The following is a 25,162-nucleotide window of genomic DNA, read 5'->3' as shown; positions in this document are numbered from 1 at the left end:
AGGACAGAGAGAGGAAGAAGCAGATGCAGAGACAGCGAATAGCGAGAGCAGTCCAGGTGACCTTCAGCGACAGCTGAGTGCTGACTCTATGAGAGACACAACACCGAAACGCAGACGAGTGAGTCTCAAGGACTTCTGGCACAGAAAAGGTAATTTAAACGAGGGTGGCCTCGATAGAGAATGTGTTAATACTCTAGATGAGAACTCTGATGAACTGGGTGTTACATGGATTACGAGGTCTAAGAAGAACAGTCAGAGTGAGGGGCAGGGGAGAAAGAAATAACTAGAGATAATAGTAGGGTGTATCAATATTGAAGGCCTTAGAAGTAAGTTACAGAATGAATCTTTTAAAGAGTTGTTACGTAGCTTGCATATCCTCGCATGTGTGGAAACCTGGATTCCACCGAATAGTAATGTAGAAATAGAAGAGTTCACGGTCTACTATAAGGCAAAAGATAGAAGAACCGGCAGGGGCAGATATCTGGGTGGGATAATGGTGATGGTTAGAGAGGATTTGAAAGCTAGAATAGTCCAAATAGAATCAGAAATGGAGGAAATGATGTGGGTCAAAATAAAGATGTATGATGAGAATGAGCCAGATTTATGTATTGGTTTTGTCTACAACCCTCCTGAAGCCTCGCCATTTGCGAAAATGGACTTCTTTGATGAGTTGGCATTAGAAATTAATAGAATGCAAAATATTTTTGAGGATGCAGGCATTCTAATAATGGGGGACTTCAATGCGAGGGTTGCAGACCAGAAGCCGGTGTATGACAAGGAGGCAGAAGAAGTTTATGTACATAAGAGAGTGAGCCAGGATAAGGGTTGTAATAAAAATAGAAAAAAGTTGCTAGAGCTATGTGGTATGATAGAACTATATATTTTGAATGGATGGTGGCGTGGCGACGAATTAGGGAACCTGACATACATAATGGAAACAGGGGGTAGTAGCATAGACTTGGTGCTATGCTCCAGGAATGTGTTGCCTGTGATTAAATGCATGAAGGTTAAGGAATGGGGTGAGTCACATCATCTTCCAATTATTGTCAAAGTAAAGGATGGAGAGGGTAGGACATTAACAAGCAATATGATAAAATTCAAAGAAACGTTAGGTTGAGAGAGGAGCTAAAAAATGAGTTTATGAACTATTATGAGGGAGAAAGGGCCAGATAGTGAAAGCTGGAATAGATTCAATGATTGAGATTAACCAAACGAGTACAGCAGTTAAAATAATAGAAAACTCTGTAAAGATGGCAGGGGAGAAGATGAGGATAAAGGAGGGGCAGAACATAATAGGAAAAGGCTGGTACAATGATGAATGCAGGCATAAAAAATATGAAGTGCTGAAAGCATTGAAGGAGTATAGAAAGCATGAGGGAGAGAACCATAGGATGGAATTCTGTAAATTGAGAAGAGAATATAGGGAATTATTATATGAAACTAAGTCCGTATGGCAGGAGCAGAGAGTTGCTGAATTAAATAGTAATGCAAAACGGAACGATAGTAGGAAAGTATGGAGTACAATTAGGAGGATTTGTGGAATGCGGAAGCTGTCGCGACAGACTGAAATAAGTCAGGCTATCTGGGTGGAGCACTATAAGAAACTACTAGAGGTTGAAGGTAGGTGGAGACCGAGAATAAACGAAAACAGAATATCGGTAGGGCTAGGGTGTACTGTGCCTGCATTAGACAAGGAAATATCGAAAGAAGAAATAAGGGAGGTCCTAGGGAAAGCCAAGAAAGGCAAATCAGGAGCGATATCGGGCATCACTAACGAATTTTGGAAGCAGCTGGCGCAGAATAAGGATATCCTAGAAAGTATGGTGAAACTATTTAACAGAATATTTGAAGGAGGTGAGTTTCCAAAATCTTGGCAAGAGGGAGTGATCTGCCCAATCTATTAGAAGAAAGGAGATAAATATAACCCAAATAACTACAGGGGTATAACGTTGCTAGATACATTAAGTAAAATATACACAGGTGTGTTAGCCAAACGGTTAATGAAGTGGGCAGAGGGGGAATCGATCTTAGAGAGGCTGCAATCAGGCTTTAGAGAAATGATGAGGACAACAGATAATATTTTTGTAGTGAAAACAATAATAGATAAGTATGTAAAAAAGAAAGGTGGAAAAGTGCACATTACTGCTATTGACTTGGAGAAAGCATTAGATTCTGTGAGCAGAGGGGCGGTCGTAGCCAAGATGAGAAGGATAGGGGTGTCCCAGAAGATGATAAGAGCGGTTGAAAACATATATTCAGAAGTGAAATGCGCAATTAAAACTAAGGAGGGAGCAGTATTTGGGGAAATATTCTCTAAAATAGGGTTGAAACAGGGTTGTAAGTTGTCACCAGAACTGTTCCTACTCTTTATAAATGATATCTTTCAATTGAAAGGTTTTGAGGCAGGGGTTTACCCAAGTCTTGAGAACCAGGATATTCCGGGCCTCATTTTTGCTGACGACATCCTTCTGCTCACTTTGACACCCAGTAGTATGTAGAGTAGTATAAATGTAGTGGTAAAGTACTGTCAAGAGTGGAATTTAAAAATTAATGCAAAGAAAACCAAGGTAATGGTGTGCAAAAAAGGATATAAATTGACAAAAAATGAAAAATGGTGGATGGGCGAGACGAGGTTAGAAGTGGTCAAGAAAGTGGAATACTTGGGCCTGATATTAAGTGGAAATGGGAAATGGACAGAGCAAATAAAAAGATCAAAACTAAAAGGTATGAGTGCATTAGCATACTGGAGAAGAAGATACCCAACACAGACTACAGAGTGTATAAAAATGTCTTTAATGCAGTAGTTAAATCTAGAGTGTTGTATGGTGCGGAAATTTGGGGAGTTGAAGGGAGGGTTGATTCACTTGATACAATTATGAGTAGATTTGGTAAAATAATGATGGGTCTACCCAGTTGTACAGCTAACTGTGGAGTGAGAATGATGTGCAAAGATATAAGTCTGCGAGTGGATATTATCAAAAGGATAATAAAGTATTGGCTGAGAATGAAGCTGCAAGAAGGGGGTGAAGCTTTACAGATAGCATATCAACACCAAATGAAACATCAGAACCAAGGTTACTGGGTGGATGGGGTACGGAATATTTTGGAAACGATAGGAATGGGATATTATTGGAAAAGAGACTGTATAGAGAAGGTGAGAATATGTAAAAAAAAAATAGTTTTAAGAATTAAGGATATTGAAAAACAAGACATTGAGGTAGAAGCAAAAGGTCATTAGAAGAATTTTGTAATGTAAGTGGGAGAATGAGGATGAATGTAGAGATTATAACAAAAAAAGGGAACGAGGGGTATAATATGGTGGTTAATGGGGATACAAAAAAATAAAGCATACAGACAAAACAGAGATGAAAATAAATGTTTACTATGTTCTGAAGAATTGGGATGGGCACGCCTTATAAAAGATTGTTCAATGACTAAGAAAATATGAGGAAAATTTATAGATGAGAAGGATGTAAAGAAAATTGAGAACGAAAATCAGTTGTATACAATTGTAAAGTTATTGAACAGAGAATGGATGCACCTGGGTAGAATCGCAAAACTATTTAACATTATTAGGGGAATGTGGAGCAGGAAACTAAGGGAAGGAAAGGATGTGATACATGTCAGCCAAGAATCGAATTGTACCTAAGGTAACCTAGACAATATAACTCCGTTAAAGTCTAGAGCCATTAGGTACATAGGCTTAAGTTAGTATGGAACTACCTTGTTGCAGTAGTTCTATTAGTTTGCTGTATTGCTGAATAATAATTTTCGCTTTATCCCTTTTCTTAATATCCTGCAAAGGCAATATTGAAATTTTTTGAGGTCTTGTTTATATCTGAAAAGATATTACTACGCATAGATGTTTCGGTCTTTCTTTCAAAATGTCATATATTAACGTAACGCCTACATTCAGGTTACATTATTCTTTCTCTGTTCAGTCTCTAATCATCTGCTTGATATGTATATTCATCGTATGTACCAATTATTAATACAATTCACAATAGTTATCTCAAGTTACTCCTTCTAATTTTGTATACTGCATGTATCACAAATTATGAAACGGTTACAATAAATAATACCCTCTCCCTAATCTATGGTTTTCGAGATTAAGGGAGACGGGTATCTTTGACTTGACTTGCCTTGATAACAGGAATTCAACTCCTTTTCAGCCCCGCTCCCCAAGATTATTTCCCCCCAAAAATGCTCTTTTCTTTGGTTTTAAAGGAGATCAAAATACCAATTTTTACATCTGTAACAACTTTAGCTTTTTAGAAGTAAGTGTTCTCATACAATTAATTCAATTAATTTTTCAGTTCTTTCACCTCACCCCCGCCCTCCATTGGATTTTCTGAGAATACGTGTTTCTTTAATTTTAAAGCAAATTCCAAATACCAATTTTCACACCTGCAAAATCTTTCATTTTTGAGATAATGGTATCCTTATACAAATAATTAAACTAATTTTTCAAATTCCCCCCACCATTTAGGTGGATTTCCGAAAACAAAAAATATGCATTCTTTTATTTTTAAAGGAGATTCCAAATACCAAATATCCCATCAGTAACATCTTCAGCTTTTGAGATATCAGTATTCTAATTACAAGAATTCAACCCCATTTTCAGTCACTTTTACCCCTCCACCCAAGTGGTTTTTCAGAAAACAAAAAATACATGTTTCTTTTAATAGAGACAAAAATACTATTTTCACTTCGGTAACATGTTAAGTTTTTGTATAAATGTATACTGTATAAATGCACATTTTAAAATTTCACCCCCTTTTTAGTTCCCCTTAAGTGGAGTTTCCAAATACAAATCACCTACATTTCTTTACTTTTACAGGAGATTCCAAATACCAATTTTTACATCTGTAACATTTTACCTTTCTGAGATATACTGTAGATATAGTCTTTCTAAAACTTCACCCCGATTTGTCACTCCTGTTTAAGCCCCATTAATTGGATTTTCCAAAAACAAAATCAATATGTGTTTCTTTATTTTCAAAGTAGATCCCAAATACCAATTTTCAGGTTAGTAATATCTTCAGTTTTTAAAGGAGATTCTAAATACCAATTTTACATCTGTAAACTTCTAAAGTTCTGAGATATAGATACACTCAGTTTAAAAATTCGCCCCCCCCCCCCCTTTTTACCCTCCATTAATTGGATTTCCCAAAAAATACAGGTTTCTTTATTTTTAAAAGAGATCCCAAATACCAATTTTCAGGTCTGTATTATCTTCAGTTTCTGAGATATAAGTATCCTCATTAAAGGCATTCAATCCCTTTTTCACCCCTTTTCACCCATCCTATTGGGATTTTCTGAAAACAAAAAACATGCATTTCTTTATTTTTAAAGGAGATTCTAAATACCAATTTTACATCTGTAAACTTCTGAAATTTTGAGATATAGATACACTCACTTTAAAAATTCTCCCTCCCTTTTCACCCCCCATTAATTGGATTTCCCAAAAAAATACATGTTTCTTTATTTTTAAAAGAGATCCCAAATACCAATTTCAGGTCTGTATTATCTTCAGTTTCTGAGATATAAGTATCCTCATTAAAGGCATTCAACCCCTTTTTCACCCCATTTCCCCCCTCCTACTGGGATTTTCCGAAAACTAATGTACGTGTTTCTTTATTTTTAAAGGAGATTCTAAATACCAATTTTACATTTGTAAACTTCTAAAAATGTTCAGATATAGATACACTCATTTTAAAAATTCGCGCCCTTTTACCCCCCATTAATTGGATTTTTCAAAAGAATACATGTTTCTTTATTTTAAAAGAGATCCCAAATACCAATTTTTAGGTCTGTAATATCTTCAGTTTCTGAGATATAAGTCTCCTCATTAAAGGCATTCAATCCCTTTTTCACCCCTTTTTACCCATCCTATTGGGATTTTCTGAAAACAAAAAACATGCATTTCTTTATTTTTAAAGGAGATTCTAAATACCAATTTTACATCTGTAAACTTCTGAAATTTTGAGATATAGATACACTCCCTTTAAAAATTCTCCCCCCCCTTTCCACCCCCCCCCCCCCCCATTAATTGGATTTCACCAAAAAATACATGTTTCTTTATTTTTAAAAGAGATCCCAAATACCAATTTTCAGGTCTGTATTATCTTCAGTTTCTGAGATATAAGTATCCTCATTAAAGGCATTCAACCCCTTCTTCACCCCATTTCACCCCTCCTACTGGGATTTTCCGAAAACAAAAAGTACGTGTTTCTTTATTTTTAAAGGAGATTCTAAATACCAATTTTACATCTCTAAACTTCTAAAATTTTGAGATATAGATACACTCATTTTAAAAATTTGCCCCCTTTTTACCCCCCATTAATTGGATTTTTCAAAAGAATACAAGTTTCTTTATTTTTAAAAGAGATCCCAAATACCAATTTTCAGGTCTGTAATATCTTCAGTTTCTGAGATATAAGTCTCCTCATTAAAGGCATTCAATCCCTTTTTCACCCCTTTTTACCCATCCTATTGGGATTTTCTGAAAACAAAAAACATGCATTTCTTTATTTTTAAAGGAGATTCTAAATACCAATTTTACATCTGTAAACTTCTGAAATTTTGAGATATAGATACACTCACTTTAAAAATTATCCCCCCCCCTTTCCACCCCCCATTAATTGGATTTCACCAAAAAATACATGTTTCTTTATTTTTAAAAGAGATCCCAAATACCAATTTTCAGGTCTGTATTATCTTCAGTTTCTGAGATATAAGTATCCTCATTAAAGGCATTCAACCCCTTCTTCACCCCATTTCACCCCTCCTACTGGGATTTTCCGAAAACAAAAAGTACGTGTTTCTTTATTTTTAAAGGAGATTCTAAATACCAATTTTACATCTCTAAACTTCTAAAATTTTGAGATATAGATACACTCATTTTAAAAATTTGCCCCCTTTTTACCCCCCATTAATTGGATTTTTCAAAAGAATACAAGTTTCTTTATTTTTAAAAGAGATCCCAAATACCAATTTTCAGGTCTGTAATATCTTCAGTTTCTGAGATATAAGTCTCCTCATTAAAGGCATTCAATCCCTTTTTCACCCCTTTTTACCCATCCTATTGGGATTTTCTGAAAACAAAAAACATGCATTTCTTTATTTTTAAAGGAGATTCTAAATACCAATTTTACATCTGTAAACTTCTGAAATTTTGAGATATAGATACACTCACTTTAAAAATTATCCCCCCCCTTTCCACCCCCCCATTAATTGGATTTCACCAAAAAATACATGTTTCTTTATTTTTAAAAGAGATCCCAAATACCAATTTTCAGGTCTGTATTATCTTCAGTTTCTGAGATATAAGTATCCTCATTAAAGGCATTCAACCCCTTCTTCACCCCATTTCACCCCTCCTACTGGGATTTTCCGAAAACAAAAAGTACGTGTTTCTTTATTTTTAAAGGAGATTCTAAATACCAATTTTACATCTCTAAACTTCTAAAATTTTGAGATATAGATACACTCATTTTAAAAATTTGCCCCCTTTTTACCCCCCATTAATTGGATTTTTCAAAAGAATACATGTTTCTTTATTTTTAAAAGAGATCCCAAATACCAATTTTCAGGTCTGTAATATCTTCAGTTTCTGAGATATAAGTCTCCTCATTAAAGACATTCAATCCCTTTTTCACCCCTTTTCACCCCTCCTATTGGGACTTTCCGAAAACAAATACGCATTTCTATATTTTTAAAGGAGATTCTAAATACCAATTTTTACATCTGTAAACTTCTGAAATTTTGAGATATAGATACACTCACTTTAAAAATTCTCCCTCCCCTTTTCACCCCCCATTAACTGGATTTCACCAAAAAATACATGTTTCTTTATTTTTAAAAGAGATCCCAAATACCAATTTTCAGGTCTGTATTATCTTCAGTTTCTGAGATATAAGTATCCTCATTAAAGGCATTCAATCCCTTTTTCACCCCTTTTCACCCATCCTATTGGGATTTTCTGAAAACAAAAAACATGCATTTCTTTATTTTTAAAGGAGATTCTAAATACCAATTTTACATCTGTAAACTTCTGAAATTTTGAGATATAGATACACTCACTTTAAAAATTCTCCCTCCCTTTTCACCCCCCATTAATTGGATTTCACCAAAAAATACATGTTTCTTTATTTTTAAAAGAGATCCCAAATACCAATTTTCAGGTCTGTATTATCTTCAGTTTCTGAGATATAAGTAACCTCATGAAAGGCATTCAGCCCGTTTTTCACCCCTTTTCACCACTCCTACTGGGATTTTCCGAAAACAAAAAGTATGCGTTTCTTTATTTTTAAAGGGGATTCTAAATACCAATTTTACATCTCTAAACTTCTAAAATTTTGAGATATAGATACACTCATTTTAAAAATTCGCCCCCTTTTTACCCCCATTAATTGGATTTTTCAAAAGAATACATGTTTCTTTATTTTTAAAAGAGATCCCAAATACCAATTTTCAGGTCTGTAATATCTTCAGTTTCTGAGATATAAGTCTCCTCATTAAAGACCTTCAATCCCTTTTTCACCCCTTTTCACCCCTCCTATTGGGATTTTCCGAAAACAAACACGCATTTTTATATTTTTAAAAGAGATTCTAAATACCAATTTTTACATCTGTAAACTTTAATTTGAGATATAGATACACTCATTTTACAAATTCATCCCCCTTTTTGCCCTCCCATTAAAATTGGATTTTCTAAAAAAAAAATACATGTTTCTTTATTTTTAAATGAGATCCCAAATACCAATTTTCAGGTCCGTAATATCTTCAGTTTCTGAGATATAAGTATCCTCATTAAAGGCATTCAACCACTTTTTTACCCTTTTTCACCCTTCCTATTGGGATTTTCCGAAAACAAAAAATACATGTTTCCTTATTTTTAAAGCAGTTTCTAAATACCAATTTTTGCATCTGTAAACTTTTAAAGTTTTGAGATATAGATACACTCATTTTGAAATTTAACCCCCCTTTTCACCCTTTTAGAGAAGGAATATCCAAAAATCCTCCCTTAGCGAGCACCTACATTGTAGTATAAATGTATCTTCAAAATTTCATTTCATTATGTCCAGTAGTTTTGGCTCGGCGATGATGAATCTGTCAGTCAGTCAGTCAGTCAGTCAGGACATGTTCTTTTATATATAGACTAGCAAGATACCCGTGCTTCGCTACGGTATTATACTGATTTGTAATTGAATGCTTAACGTTTTATATATAATCCTCCGAAATTCGCGATCTGACTCGTTTTCTGACAATCCACCAAAATTCGCTATCTGACTCGTTTTCTGAAAGAATCCGCCAAAATTCGCGATCTGACTCGTTTTCTGAGAGATTACGGCAAAGTTCCTCACATTTTCCAATCTTTCTTTTCAGCTATCGATTTCGTACTTCCCGGGCTAGGTCCAGGTATTCCACGCGGTCAGTTGAGTCCCTAAATCTTTGCCATCTTTTCCTATAAGCATTTTTAGTATGGATCAAATCCTGAAGGAGATCCGGCGTGGGTGCCTTGGCGGTACTGAACCCGCGGCCGGACTGTATTCATAGCCATTACCAGGCCAGGACCCGTTTCCAGCACGGTCCACACAATTTGATGACGGTCCAGAACATTATTATTATTATTATTATTATTATTATTATTATTATTATTATTATTATTATTATTATTAGATGTTCTGGACCCCACAGCAGGATGCAAGACCGCTACTTGGCGGTAAATTACATCTGCTGCCATTGTCATTGTTGACAATGTGACCAGCACCATTGTCGCGCGTAGGCAGTGTGCGGGATTTCTGGCGATACGAATGACATACTTCCGTGCATTATTGACCTTATTAGAGAGGTGAACAATTTGACGGTCAATCTCATTCCTATCGTTTATTTGAAATGTGTTTACATTTTCATTTATATGCCAGGAGAGTCTACTGTAATCTAAAAAAGTTCTCCAATGGAAAAGATGGCTGTTGAAAACGAACCCAGGAAAGATTAAAAATGATCGGTTTATGATCAGAATAAGTACATCGAAAATCTACAGCCTGTTTCCAGTCATTCAACAGGGTCAGGAATGGAATTAATAAAGCCCCATCTAGCGGCGACAATAGGAATTGGCCGGCTGCCGAAGCACTCCTCTGGGGCAATGATCGATGAATCACAAATGAAATGAAATATTGGACAGTGTTGCTGGAATGAATAATGACAGGGAAAACTGGAGTATCTGGAGAAAAACCTGTCCCGCCTCTGTTGTGTCCAGCACGAATGTCACATGGAGTGACCGGGATTTGAACCATGGAACCCAGCTGTGAGAGGCCGGCGCGCTGCCGCCTGAGCAACGAGGCTCCTTATAAGTACATTATGAACAGTAAAATCAATTGGTCTCACCTCCTTTTACATCCCACCGCCGTTAAGTTTGTTTACCACCACCCCACCCCAAAAAAAAAATTAAAAGAAGGAGATTCCAAACACCAATGTCGACATCTATTATCTTCAGTTTTGGGATATAAGTACCCCATAAAAATAATTGACTTTCTTTCACTTCCTTTCACACTCCCCCCCCCCCTCTCCAAGTAAATTTTCCAGCAAAAAAAACTTGTTTCTTTAATAGTAAAGGATCTTCTAAATACCATTTATCACGACTCTAACTTCTTCAGTTTTTGATTTATGTGTCCTCATGAAAGGAATTCAACTCCTTTTCACTCCCGCCCTCCAAGATGGTCCACCCCTCCCACCCCCAAAGCCCTTTTCTTTGTTTTTAAAGGAGATCAAAATACCAATTTTCACGTCTGTAACAACTTTAGTTTTTATTAGATGTATGTATTCTCATACAATTAAGTAAATACTAATTTTTCATTTCTTTCACCCCCCCCCCCCCTTTCATTGGATTTTCCGAGAATACGTGTTTCTTTACTTTTAAAGCAGATTCCAAATATTAAATTTCACGTCTGTAACATCTTCATTTTTGAGCTATGAGCCTAATTAAAAGAATTCAACACCATTTTCAGTCACCTGCCCCCCCCCCATCCACCCAAGTGGTATTTCCGAAAACTAAAAATACACATTTCTTTATTTTTAATAGAGATAAAAAATACCATTTTTCACTTCTGTAACATGTTAAGTTTTTTGAGATATACTGTAGAAATTCTCATTTAAAATTTCTCCCCTTTTTAATTCCCCTTAAGTGGAGTTTCCAAAAACAAATCACCTGTGTTTCTTGATATTTACAGGAGATTCCAAATACTCACGTTTTGCATCTGTAACATTTTACGTTTCTCAGATATTCTGTAGATATAGTCTTTTAAAAAATTCACCCCAATTTGTCACTCCTGTTTAACCACCATTAATTGGATTTTCCAAAAGCAAAAAAATATGTATTTCTTTATTTTTGAAGGAGATCTCATATACAAATTTTCAGTTCTGTAATATCTTCAGTTTCTGAGATATATGTATCCTCATTAAAGGCATTCAACCCATTATTCACCCTTTTACACCCCTCCAATTGGGATTTACAGAAAACAAAAAATACGTGTTCCTTTACTTTTAAGGGAGATTTTACAGTAAATACCAACTTTTACATCTGTTAACTTTTAAAGTTTTAAGATATAGACACACTCATTTAAAAATTCACCCCCCTTTTCACACCCCATTATTTGGATTTTCCAAAAAAGAAAAAATACCTGTTTCTTTATTTTTAAAGTAGATCCCAAATACCAATTTTCAGGTCTGTAATATTCTTTATTTTTAAAGGAGATCCCAAACACAAATTTTCAGGTCTGTAATGTCTTCAGTTTCTGAGATATAACTATCCTCATTAAAGGCATTCAACCCCTTTTTCACCCCCTTTTCATCCCTCATATTGGGATTTTCTGAAAACCAAAAAAAAAAATACATGTTTCATCATTTTTAATGAAGATTCTAAATACCAATTTTTACATCTGTAAACTTTCAAAGTTTTGAGATATAGGTACACTCATTTTACAAATTCACCCCCTTTTCACCCTCCCATTAATTGGATTTTCCCAAAACAAAAAAATATGTGTTTCTTTATTTTCAAAAGAGGTCAAAAGTACCAATTTTCAGGTCTGTAATATCTTCAGTTTCTGGGATATAAGTACCCGTATCCTGATTAAAGGCATTCAACCCCTTTTTCACCCCTTTTCATCCCTCCTATTGGGATTTTCCGAAAACAAAAAAATACATCTTTCTTTATTTTTAATGAAGACTAAATACCAATTTTTACATCTGATAACTTTCAAAGTTTTGAGATATAGATACACTCATTTTAAAATTTCACCCCCCTTTTCATCCCCATAGCGACGGAATATCAAAAAATCCTCTCTTAGCGAGCACATACATCTTAATATGAATGTATCCCCAAAATTTCATTTCTTTATGTCCAGTAGTTTTGGCTCGGCGATGATGAATCAGTCAGTCAGTCAGTCAGTCAGTCAGTCAGTCAGTCAGTCAGGACAAGTTATTTTATAGACCTACATATAGATTGTTTGTAGGTACAGCTGTTGTCTGGTAACCGGGGAAGAGCTTGTGGAAGTAGCCCCCTCACTCCTTATCTACATTCTTCATAGATGTTACCAAGCGACTTGAACTACTTCCAACACAGTATGGCCATCTGGATCACACTCGTCTGTTACTAGTGTACCATTTACTTCTACTAAATTTAAAAAGCCATGTCTGGAAAGGACATTATGTCTTTTGGAAGTGCAGAAGGTAATTTTACTATTTTTAACCTTGGCCCTAAGTAAGGCAGTGTAGTTATCTCTATGGTCAGGAATTAACATGGTACTCTATTGGTGTAGATGGGTGAACCCAAGGTCATGTTTCTCTTCAAGAGTGAAAATTTTGTTTCTAAATTTTTCACTTTCCGATGAGGAATCAAACCCATGTTGTTTCATGTGAGCTAAACTCGTCTCTACTGCCTCAGCTAGGTAGCCCCTTATTCTAATAAAGTATTTCTAGTAAGCATTGACTTCCTTTGCCACCTTCCAGAATCTCCTACTGAACTGATGTTTGCTCCACATGTTGCTTGCATCAGTCAGAGCTTGTTGACTTCTAGGCAAGGTGTGTAGTTCCTTATAAAAAAGAAAAACTTATCCTTTTTCCTGTAATTATTTCTTAATCAGTATGAACTATATTCTGATGTCTCCAGCTTGCTTGACTGTTGACCACATTGCAGACATTTGGAAGCAAACATTTCTCAGGAATTATTGGTAGAATCTGTTTTTTTGGTTTCTGGTTTTCTTAATTTGAAAAGTCATTAGAGAATGAAACTGTAACACTCCTCCATGATGGCTAATCATGAGATATATTTTAAAGTTTAGATAAGAAATGTAATGACAGCACCACTTACAGTGCTGGAGCAAACTAGGTTTACATTGTCATCACTCCTCAGCTCCCCACCGCCCCTAAACTATTTAGATTTATATCTAAATCTTTTTGTAAAAGCCATGTCATCCATTATGTTTATAATGTATATACAGTACGTGTATGTATATATGTGTATGCATGTATTTATTTGTGTAGTTTTAGATAGATAAATAGATTTGATAGATATATAAAGACTGATGGAGGAAAATACTTTTTCTACTTAATCTGATACCACTCTATAATAAACAAATAACCTTTAAACCATTATAAATATTTTCATGAAAAATTTTAGGTTCATTGAAATAGTCTAAGTACTGATGAACTCTAAGTAATATTGTATATTATTTTAATGTATTTAAATATTCTTTTCTTAAGTTTGAGGTAATAGCCTTTCAAGAGGAAGGAATATATTTTCAGGATTTTCTTTAGATTATGGCTACAATTCATCAATCATCACTTCATCAGTTTTTCTTTTTTTTTTTTTTTTTTTATGAAACTGACTCAACTATATAGCCTAATTCCAAATACTTCAAGCGAGGTGAATTTTCAAATGTAACTCATTAGCTCCTGTGTAGTGGTGTGAAATTACCCCGCATGTAGACGCTAACATACAGTATAGACTAATGCTTTAATAATTTCCAAATGAGGTAGATTCTTTCTTCAAAGCATACATTCTTCCTGTTCCTAAACTTTTTCACTCAACTAATTTTAGTGTAACAATGGAAAATAATAAGATATGAAAAATGATTGTTTGAAGAAAATTATAGATTGATTACTAAAGAATGGGATCTGCATATATCTCATGGGTATGCAAGATTGTACCTAAATATAATAAGATATCCACTTCGATTTGCACTCATTCGTAGTAGTTACATAATATTGTTGCCCCTAGATGGGACTGTAGTGTATGAAGCTGAACTTAGAATCAACTGGTATTTCTATAACAGTGCAAACTTTCATTGCTTCAGTTACAGAAGCACAGTTATGTTTGTCAAGCACACAACAATAGTCTCCCAGGCCATTTCAATAAGATGAATGTTGACTTAAATTTAACAATAATTTCATAGTTTTCCTTCTGAATATATTGTACAAATGACCTGTAAATAAATATAAATAAAGATTATTAGCCATAGTTTTTCTTGAAAGAAGTAAGGAATTCAGAGATGGGAAATACCTTTCCAAAGCAAAAATATGCTGGAAGCACAAGTAGGATATGGTATGACCATTGAATTCTTATACTTCTCTTTTAACTATTTGCTTTTTTTGTGTTCATTTGTTACTTCCATTTCTATCATCTCTAGTGCTGTACTACACCACCTCTAATTAGGAGGAATTTGAATTTTCTCACCCAGTACCTCATTCAATTTAGGTCAATATATATTAGAAGTTATATTAGTATATTTTGCATCACTAACATACTTCTTTTCCTTTCTGCTCTAACAGTTTTCATGCTCTATCATTTCTGATAGGACAAGTGAAAAATTCATTTTCCATATTTATCCTTGCCTTGTTGTGGTATGGAAGATTGTAGTGTTGTTTATATTTTCAATCTTTCATGATGTGTACAGACAGGCAAACTAACAAGATGTTAGTGGTACATACACTTGTATACTTTCACTGATTCTTAAAATTTATTACAGGATATTAACTAATTGTTAGGTTTTTTAGAAAGAATAGAGAATTAATACATCTTTCTTCCAAAACGTTTCCTTGTATGGCTAAATGTTTTAGCTCACCACTTGATGTCAAGAAGCACAAGATAAAATATAATACACTTGTAGAGTATAGTAGTGCCTACAAATCTATGATCTTCCATTTAGTCCTTTGCAGTTTGGTTCTATCCAGTATGCATGCAACCAGGGATTAAAAATAATCTCTTCGTAAGTAAGAAAGGACTAACTGAGTGCAGAATATAGAATGGCTTAGATAACAACATAGCTCACTACAGTGGCCTGTCCATGGTAATAAATAAGGATTAGCTGAAAGGCTCTGTGAAATAAAATTGTTCTCAAAGTGTTGAATTTGTTTTATATTGACAAAGATTTTAATACGGCAAAGTTAAATGTTATTCAATTATGTTGTTCATGATATCTCTCTAATTGCTAACTCTCATATTTGATTACAGAGAAATAATATGAACCGATTCCTTGAATATTCTTACTGTACTTGAGTTCTGTAGTGATGTGTGTGTAAGCATTTCATTTTAGAGTCAGTGTAAATAGCAGAAATATAAAGTTGGGCTATATACAAGGATAGAGTAGGAGAAATGGGTTAATGCGAGCCACCGAGGTATCACTGGATGTAGGACAGGGTAGTTGGGTGGGTACTCTACTACAGAGCACAGTGGCTACCTCTTCTTTCACCAGGTTTCACGACGAGGAACATGCCAACCTGCTAAATGCTATGTGGCTTATAGCCATCACTTTCCTGAGTGTTGGCTTCGGTGATATCGTGCCTAACACTTACTGCGGACGGGGCATCGCAGTCACTACGGGTATAATGGTAAGTGATGATATATTTTCTAGATTTATTTAGAATATTAAATGGTACAACCTATCTGAGATCTAGAATATTAATGGTACAACCTATCAATATCTTCCATTTAAGCATATCTCTGATTCTCTCTATTGAAAGAAGCAGGGATGAACTTCAATCACATCTCCGAGACCTACATGCATTATAAAATCTTACTATTCTAAATGATAATTCAAATCCTACAGGTTTTTCAAGCATTAAAACCACAAAAAAAGAAGAAAAACAGTTTTAGAACCATATGACTGGCATAATTTTATACGCTGTTATCTATTCTGTCGTTGTTGATTAGAGTTCTGTTGTACCGAATGCCTCATATTACAATGAAATACTAAATATGGTAAACTTAATTTTAATATTCTCTAAAACTTAATCATTGTAATTAAAATCACCATCTATTTAACCAAGTCAGAGAAATTAATCCCAATTAGCATCGAGGTATCAAGCATATGCCAACTAGTGAGGCCTGTTGCTTTCTCCAATATTAATCTATGAAATTATAACATTTTATTTTTAGCCTTGAGTAGTTATTTTTCTGAACAGTGCCATGAACTAAATACATGATCTTATAATTGCATTTACATAATGATATAGTATTTTTACTTATAGAATATATACAAGGTGGTTGGAAACAACGTGAACTGGGTATATGAGTCTTAGAGGGTTGATCATACTGATAAATAATTTGAAAAAATAATTCAGTGTGTCACACCATTGTGATTTTATCAGCTTCTGAAGTTAGCCAATCAGATCACTTTGCGGGCAAGTTCAAATGGGCTTTACAAGGCATGTTGCTAAATCTGTACATGGTTTAAGACCGGCTTGAGAGCCAGGCTGAGAAAGCAGCATCAAATCCATACACACTATGGGTTTCAGCCGGTGTCACCGTAGCGTACTTGCTACGGCGTGATCCTGTCAGCTCGGAGGTCCATGTTCACATCCCTCCACTGGCGACAGTTTTCTTCTTCGATCAGTGCTCTCAAGCTGGTCTCATGCCACTGTAATTGTTGATGTCCCTCTTATCTCATCCTTCCAGATCTCCTGAAAAAGCTAAACAAGTATGTTCAGGGTATCCTCATTTGTCGCTTCAGTAGTTCTGCAACAACTAAATTCTCTCCAGCTGCTTTATTACTATCAGGTTATCAATGTCTGTTTAATTTCCATCTTTTTTTGCTAGTGGCTTTACGTCGCACGGACACAGATAGGTCTTATGGAGACGATTGGGATAGGAAAGGGCTAGCAAGGGGAAGGAAGCAGCTGTGACCTTAAATAAGGTACAGCCCCAGCATTTTCCTGGTGTGAAAATGAGAAACCATGGAAAACCATCTTCAGGGCTGCCGACAGTGGGATTCAAACCCACTATCTCCCGGATGCAAGCTCACTAATTTCCATCTTGCGGAGTGGATGTGATTTAGAAAGACCTTAGATTAGCTAGGACATGGGTAGTCTCTATCTTAGTTTGTCACAGTTGATAAATTTTTAAAGTAATACACAAAACAATAAAGTTGTCTTTGATGTTCAGTCCCAGCTTTCTATCTTCATCTTTATAACACAGACTGGGAAAATGATGGTCTTTCAGGTTGGATTTGAAAGTTACGTAGAAGTTTTTCAGATTGTTCTCCCAAAAAATTGCTGATCCATCTCTTCCATCTGTTGTTTCTCATATATTGCAGAATACTCAGGCTATATCTTTCCTAACTTCATAGAATAGAACTTTCTTGCATATTAGTCAAGCTCTGCTTTTTCTAAGTCTCCATTCTATGTGCCAATGCATTATCACAGGCGTCATTCTATCCTCCATTAATTTTGTTTCTGAGCTACTAGGATTGTAACATTAGCTGCTTGTTGAGTTGTAGAAACAATGTCAGTCCATTTCTTAGATTTAAAGGTTAGATGCTGGTGGTATTTCTCCACAACATCTTGACTGATCTTAAGTTTTATCATATCAGGGGCAGCTTTTCAGGTGAAGTAGGTGAAGTCCCACTTCACCACTTATTTTTACCATAATGAATTACTTAAATTTATTTTTCTTATGACATTTGTTGGTTTTACGGAAAGAAAATGTTTTATTGTACGGCGTTTGGAGCACCTCATCACCTGATGAGAACCAGGGGAACTCACGAAAGCGCCGGCTGTTGGCCACAGTACGGCGCATGAGACTGAGTGAAGACAAGAGATTCCGCAGCTGCCTCTACCTCCCAAGTGCTCCCTCCTAGCGCTTGGCCTTGGTAGTTGCCATGACAACCGTGACGTCACCCGCGTACTTTCCACATAGCGGAATGTGTTAGTGAAGTTGTCGGAAGAGCGGAATGTTCCGTCTTCCCTGCGTCATCCTGTGTGAAGTACGAGTACTTAAGCATCGTGGTTCATTCGTAGTGTTGTGCGGTTTTATTCAAATATGTATCCTATTTATGACATAGTGTGCATTTTATTATAAACACCATTTTCACGTTAGAAAAATTAAGATCAGAATGAAGTTCTATGTTTTGATCGCCCTACTGAATCACTACAAATTTGTGCTACAAAAGAAGTGAAACATTCCGGTAAATCTTACAATCTTAGTTTCAAACGATCGTGGTTAAGGAATTTCCATGGTTGTGCTCCTCTCCAGCTCTACAGAAGTTGTTTTGTTGGGCCTGCTTGCCTTTTATCAATAAAAATAATGTTTGGAATAAAGAAGGATTTTCAGCCCTTTTGAACATAACACGTTCTTTACATAAGAACTCAGACTCTGCAGAACATAAAATACAGCCGCTAGATTTCAAGACTTTGGAAATTAACCAAAATACGATCTCTGATGTCCTGAAGGAAAATGCCAGACTGTATATTGTAATTGTACAGTTCACTGAAAATGTACACTTAAATAGGCTTTTCCTTCAGTTGGTAATTGATGCAGTGCTCTATTTAAGTAAGCAAGAACTAGTTTTTCGTGGTCATGATGAAACAATGAATTCAATAAATCATGGTCACGTGCTGGACCCTCCGCCAGTCACAAGTACAAGGTACGAGTACAAACCAACCAAAAACAACACGTAGTTCATAAATCTTGTCCTCCTCTGTGGTGTAGTGGGTAGTGTGATTAGCTGCCACCCCGGAGGCCCGGGTTCGATTCCCGGCTCTGCCACGAAATTTGAAAAGTGGTACGAGGGCTGGAACGGGGTCCACTCAGCCTCAGGAGATCAACTGAGTAGAGGTGGGCTCGATTCCCACCTCAGCCATCCTGGAAGTGTTTTTCCGTGGTTTCCCACTTCTCCTCCAGGCAAATGCCGGGATGGTACCTAACTTAAGGCCACGGCCGCTTCCTTCCCTCTTCCTTGTCTAGCCCTTCCAATCTTCCCATCCCCCACCAAGGCCCCTGTTCAGCATAGCAGGTGAGGCCGCCTGGGCGAGGTACTGGTCATCCTCCCCAGTTGTATCCCCCGACCCAGGGTCTGAAGGTCCAGGACACTGTCCTTGAGGCGGTAGAGGTGGAATCCCTCACTGAGTCCGAGGAAAAAAACCAACCCTGGAGGGTAAGCAGATTAAGAAAGAAAGAAAGAAAGAAAGAAGTTCCTAAATCTGTCGCTCGAAACCGAACGGGTAATAGCTCTTCACCATACTTTACAGCCACGAGCCGCCACTGTATCATATCATGTCCACATATACTAATGCCATATGATATTAATTTCATGTTGATCCATATTACTGGTGTATTGGTATACTAATACCAGTCTCTTGAACCTTCTTGAGGGGAAATAAATTCATACTAATCTTGTAGAGTTAAAACTTGGCATAACTCTGGACTTTGCATAATTTATTTAATTGCTGTCCTGCGGAATGAAACATTGTTTACTTTTTTAACATATCTTTTCAGCCTCTTAGAACCTTGGTTAATATTTGTCAGCCTTTCTGCATTTCCAGTACTCCTTTATCTTCGTGAAAAGTGCAGTTGTTTCTGCTTTTTTAGACCACTTGGCACAAGGTTATCTTCTCACTGTTTCCGAATGATCCTTTATCCTTTGTACCCAAGACCTGAACTTACTTCCTTCTTGAACCAGTGTTTCATAGACACCGGCCAGATCCTCCTTCACTGCAGTTGCCCATACACTGGTATATTTCTAAGTCATGAGAAGATCAAGAATTTATTTTAGGAGAGTCTGGTGTTAGGCATTCAAGACATTACCGTTAAACAAAAGACTGTGCTTCCTCATAACAAGTGAGAGAATTTTGAATTTAGAGTACCGCTCTGTATTTGACCTCAGGTAATATTTGTCCTAAGAATTTTGATATGGGCCAAGGAAATTTCTTCTCATTCATTTGGATCCTCTCTACCTCACTGTGGTGAGTGAGGGCCAAGCAATTAGCAGTATACTGTATAAGGCTTCAGGACATACCATACTTCTGTGGTGTGATGTAATGGTGGTATATGGCCTGAATTGAAATCAATGTGAATTGCTAAATGACTTTGCAGAGATGAAAAACTGTTTCCATGCATCTAGCTTGATATTTCAGAGTTTCTTTCTTGAAATGATCTCTCCGAGATACTTAAAATGAATGCATTTGATTTTTCCATATTTGGTATCAATGATCAGACTCATAACTTCAGTTTTATTAAAAGATATCTAGAGATGCACATCAGCTATTTCTTATACGGTAATGTTTCAAACTGGAGACAGGTGATAACGGAACTCATCTGCCATTAGGACTAAATTTACAGAAGCACGACAGTCCATGTTCACTGTTTTGGATCCAATGCCCTGCCTCATACTATTATTGTGTCTTTCAGAAGGTTATCCATGAGTGGAGAAACAGACTACCCAATGCAAATGTACAGACTTCTCGGAATTTACATAAACACCTCATTGACATATGGAATACTGAAAAATTGCCTGAAGAATGGAATGTTGCAATTATACACCCACTGCACAAAAAAGGTGATAGATCAGATCCTGGTAATTATCAAGGAATTTCTTTGCTGGATATCACTTATAAGATTTTTTCTAAGATTTTATATTGCAGAATTCATGAACAACTTGATAGTGAATTTAGTGAATCTCAGGGTGGTTTCTGTCCAGGAAAAAACTGTCCAGATCAAATTATCAGTCTCAAATGGATTATAAAACATCAAAGGATTAGGAACAAAAATTTAGGGATCACTTACGTTGATTTTCAAAAAGCTTATGATAGTATCCATCATGAATCATTATTGCATATTCTTACTGAATTTGGTTTAAATTGGGAACTTGTTAACCTTATTGTGGTCACTCTTAGAAATACAAAATCTAAAGTTGGGTTCAGAAATGAAATCTCTGAGCCATTTGAAATTTATACTGGACTTCGACAGGGAGATGGATTATCCCCGTTGTTATTTAATTGTGTGCTGGAAAAAACTATACGTGAATGGAATAAATTATACCTACCAACTGTTAAGACTGGAAGAAATATTGGACTAAATTGTCTCACATTTGCTGACGATCTAGCATTATTAGCAAATAGTGTTGAAGAAGCTAAATTTCAGGTACAGGAATTGGAACGATTAGCAGTGAAGGTTGGGTTGAAAATTTCTTCTGAGGAAACAGAAATTATGCCATCTTTTCAAGTTGACACTTCACATTTTATGTTAAATAATACTCAGAAAATAAAGGTTGTAGACAAATTTAAATATATTGATGAGATTATAACTTGGAATGCTAACGAAAAAGCACCCATAGATAGTAGAACTCAAAAACTGAGACGAGCCGAACAAATTACCTGGAAACAGTCTCTTTCGATTAATGCTAAATTTCAACATTAATACTCCGTCGTTAAGTCAAAAGCAACATATGCAAGTGAAATATTATTTAAACTGAATACCCAATCAGCAACAGACAAACAGCAGAAAATTGATAAAAGAATTATTTGGACAATTATTAATAAAAAACACCACACTGATGGCTAGTGGAGACTTTTGCCAAATTCAGTACTTTACAAGGAAAGTGAACTGATCATTGACATGCTGTAAAAATGGAGGATTGCATTCTTCAGACACATACACCGCTTACCAAATAATGGACTCCTGAAACAACTTTTTGATTTCTTTTGGAATAGTAAAATGAAAAACACATGGTTTAAAGAAATACAAATGGATTTAGATGAATTGAAAATGACTAAGATCAAATTGAAAATAGAGAAGAGAAACAGATTCTAAATAACAAGTACACAAGACTATCACTAAAAATATTGCAACATAAGGATTATGTTGTATCTGCAGATATAAAGGTGTGATATTGTAGACTATTTTGCATATTTTGTACTCTTCTGTTGTGAGTATTAACATCCAACTGAAAATGGAAAATCACATTTTACTCTTAAGTACCCAGCATTAATGCAAAAACATCAAAACATTTGCTCCTAATATTAATAAGAAGAGAAAGATAAACATCTTCAAAAGCAGAACAGTTTATTAATATTTCTATCGAAACCTGTATACAGTCACACTGCCGATGAGCAAATTGAGTAAGAACCCCAGGATTTGTGTGCTTCAGAAGAAAATGCGTAATGAGAACCTCATGACAAGGGGACCTCAGAAGATTTAGTGAGATGGGCCACCCACACCATAAATCCACCTGTACCTTCAATAATATTTTTGTTTTTGATTTAAAACACATGATTTATTGCAACTACATGCAAGGTAACAATTGACTGTATCTTTCCGATAATTTCAGTCCCAATCAGTAGAAGCAGTTGGTTTAATTTGAGTTTCAAAAGTGGATGAGTAAAAATTACACTTTCACACATGACACTTTCTTCTATAAAAGGGAAAATTACTGTATAAGTTCTTCTTACTCTTCTTTTGCTTCTTCCAATCACCTGGACTTGGACCTTATCTTTGGGAATTTATGATCTCTCTTAATCCTTCATAACTCAAGCTTTTTGGCTATCCCAGTGCCAACTCACCTTTAACCAGTAGCCACTCAACTCTATATACAATATCCCTCAAGTCCTATTTCTAGATGTCCATACCACCTCAGGCACTTCTTCTGATTCTACTAAAGTCACTCTCAAAGACTGCTTTAATATTGTTGCAGTTTCTACCCAGGCGAGTTACCCCACAAACCCATCACTGAATTCTCATAGCAACAATTTTTGCAACAGTGTGCAAATGCAGCTCACGACGACGTTCTTCGTTTTGATATAAACTATATGAAACTGGTCTAAATAGGCAGTTTCCACCATCTAATATAGGTACAATCCTTCAGGTTTCCATGACGGTAAATTAGGTGGACAGGGTTTGTGACAGAGAAATGAGAAGGAAAAGACCAGTAGAAAGGCCAAAATGTAAATTGGGAAAATGTAGAGGAACAGAAACTGTACTCTGACAGAAAGAAATGGCAAGCACTTTTATACCACAACCAGGAAACTGGAGCTGGAAAATGATGATGATGATGATGATGATGATGATGATGATGAATGCTGGTGTAGTCAACATGAAGTACTCTTGACAAACCATAAGTCCACGACTGATCGCTCAGTTATCAGATGTTGCATACATGCTTGCATGTATCTGCGCCCTTTAGAATTCCCATCACGCACACGGCCAGAGGTGGACCAACAGGTGGCCTTGAAGTACTGGCAAGTGCTTTGGCCAATTAGAATGCTACATTTTTCTTTAATAATTTTAAAATATACAACAAGAAATGTTTATGCTTTTAAAGACACGCTCAAAGTCTACAGGCCAAGAGCTTTCATTAGAATGGCCTACGGCGATCCTCCGTCCACAGAAAAGAAAAATACACAAAATACACAGTATTCTCAGGTGGTACACAGTCTTCCGTTCTGCACGCCGTCTTCAGTCTAGCTACTCTCTGGACACTCCAATATAACAACTCCTCATTCAGACGTCGGTGGGACACTAGCAATAGCCAATACTTCTTGTTGCCCTCAGCCCAGCCACTGAACCCCAACACATTGAGTCTTACACTGACTCCAACACTAAGTCCCACAGTGACTCTAGCACTGATTCCAAGTCCAATACAGACTCCACCACGGAGTCCAACACTGCGTGTTCAGCATCAACACTGACTCCGCCATGGAGCCCAACAGTGACTTGGAGTCCAGTACCAACACCGACTCCCAACACTGACTAACTCTCTGCGGCTAACCTACCTTTTTATAGCTTGGGTGATTCGAACCATGGTATTCATGATATGGCTAGGGATGTAACATTCTCGTTGCATCTCCAAAATACATGGAAATGCCAACCATGCCCTCCAGGCCAGCTGGAAGCACCCCGGTCGGCGGACTCACTAGTCCCGTCCAAGAAGTACTGAAATGGGTTATCACAGTGCTGGCACATAACAGTAGAAACATAACAGCACAAATTGTTAAATTTTATTATAGGAACAGACACTGATATCTGCAAGTAATATGTAGTCTGAAAATTTATTGTCAATGTACTTCACGAAATCTGATGGGACAGGTTTTTTGGAGAGAAGGTAAAGTGTTGAAATTATAATTGATTTATGGGGAGATAAGATATTCAGTGAAATTATTCAAAAAATTGTAGTGATGCTGAATAACTTCTGACACCTATGGCTATGCCACCCCAAAATTGGTTGAGGCATTCATTATGGAACAGTTGATGAACTGAATTTTGGGTTTTGTTTAGGTGGCACAAAGGTCTCTTTAAGAACAAAGACATCTGAGGCATGCTGGGAAAGGGAGCTTCATAGCAGCTGATGATTTGTATTGACTGATCTGATGTTAACATAATATATTTTTATTCTGCTAGTGCATGAAGTGTATTATATTTAGGGGAAAAAATGTGAAGTGCATATGCCACATCTATATGGATGTTGAATATCAATTGGGCTGCCAGTTGGATTTGGTAGAGATTATGGGGGCAGTGGAAGGGCAGGATGTTCTGCAACACCATTAGTATAAAATGAATGATGTTTTCAGAACTTGCAGAGGGGAGACAAGAAGAAGCAGAGGTGGACGGGTATTATGGTTGCTGATTTGTTGGGTTTAAGGGTGGTTTTAGCTTTACATTTGTAGCTAAAGGCAGGGTTATTCTGGTTGCAATTAATACACTTCGGATTAGATTAGTTAGAGCAGGCATTAGTTGGTTGCTCCTCACTAGTGCAGATGGCACATACCTCAGGTTGAATGCAGGCAGCGTCTGGTTGGTGGTCAAACCGCTGACTGCGGTCACAGGGGATCCATTGTGGTGGAGAAGATCTAGAAGGTTCCACTCAATGTCAGCTTCCATACAGCATGGTAC

The 25,162-nt window shown here is 36.3% G+C and overlaps 1 protein-coding gene across 1 annotated transcript in view; it reads left to right on the top strand.

Moving 5' to 3' along the window:
- Positions 1-25,162, top strand: part of LOC136858773 (small conductance calcium-activated potassium channel protein) — a 165,587-nt gene that overhangs the window by 82,537 nt on the left and 57,888 nt on the right. Inside the window, exon 4 of the mRNA XM_068225743.1 lies at positions 15,756-15,891. Coding sequence (XP_068081844.1) covers positions 15,756-15,891 — 136 coding nt within the window. The remainder of the gene's footprint in view (positions 1-15,755; positions 15,892-25,162) is intronic.

The sequence above is a fragment of the Anabrus simplex genome, chromosome 1 (assembly GCF_040414725.1).
Source record: "Anabrus simplex isolate iqAnaSimp1 chromosome 1, ASM4041472v1, whole genome shotgun sequence".
NCBI classification, from domain to species: domain Eukaryota; kingdom Metazoa; phylum Arthropoda; class Insecta; order Orthoptera; family Tettigoniidae; genus Anabrus; species Anabrus simplex.
The sequence above is the reverse complement of the archived record's forward strand: the minus strand, read 5'-3'. Positions and strand labels throughout refer to the sequence as shown.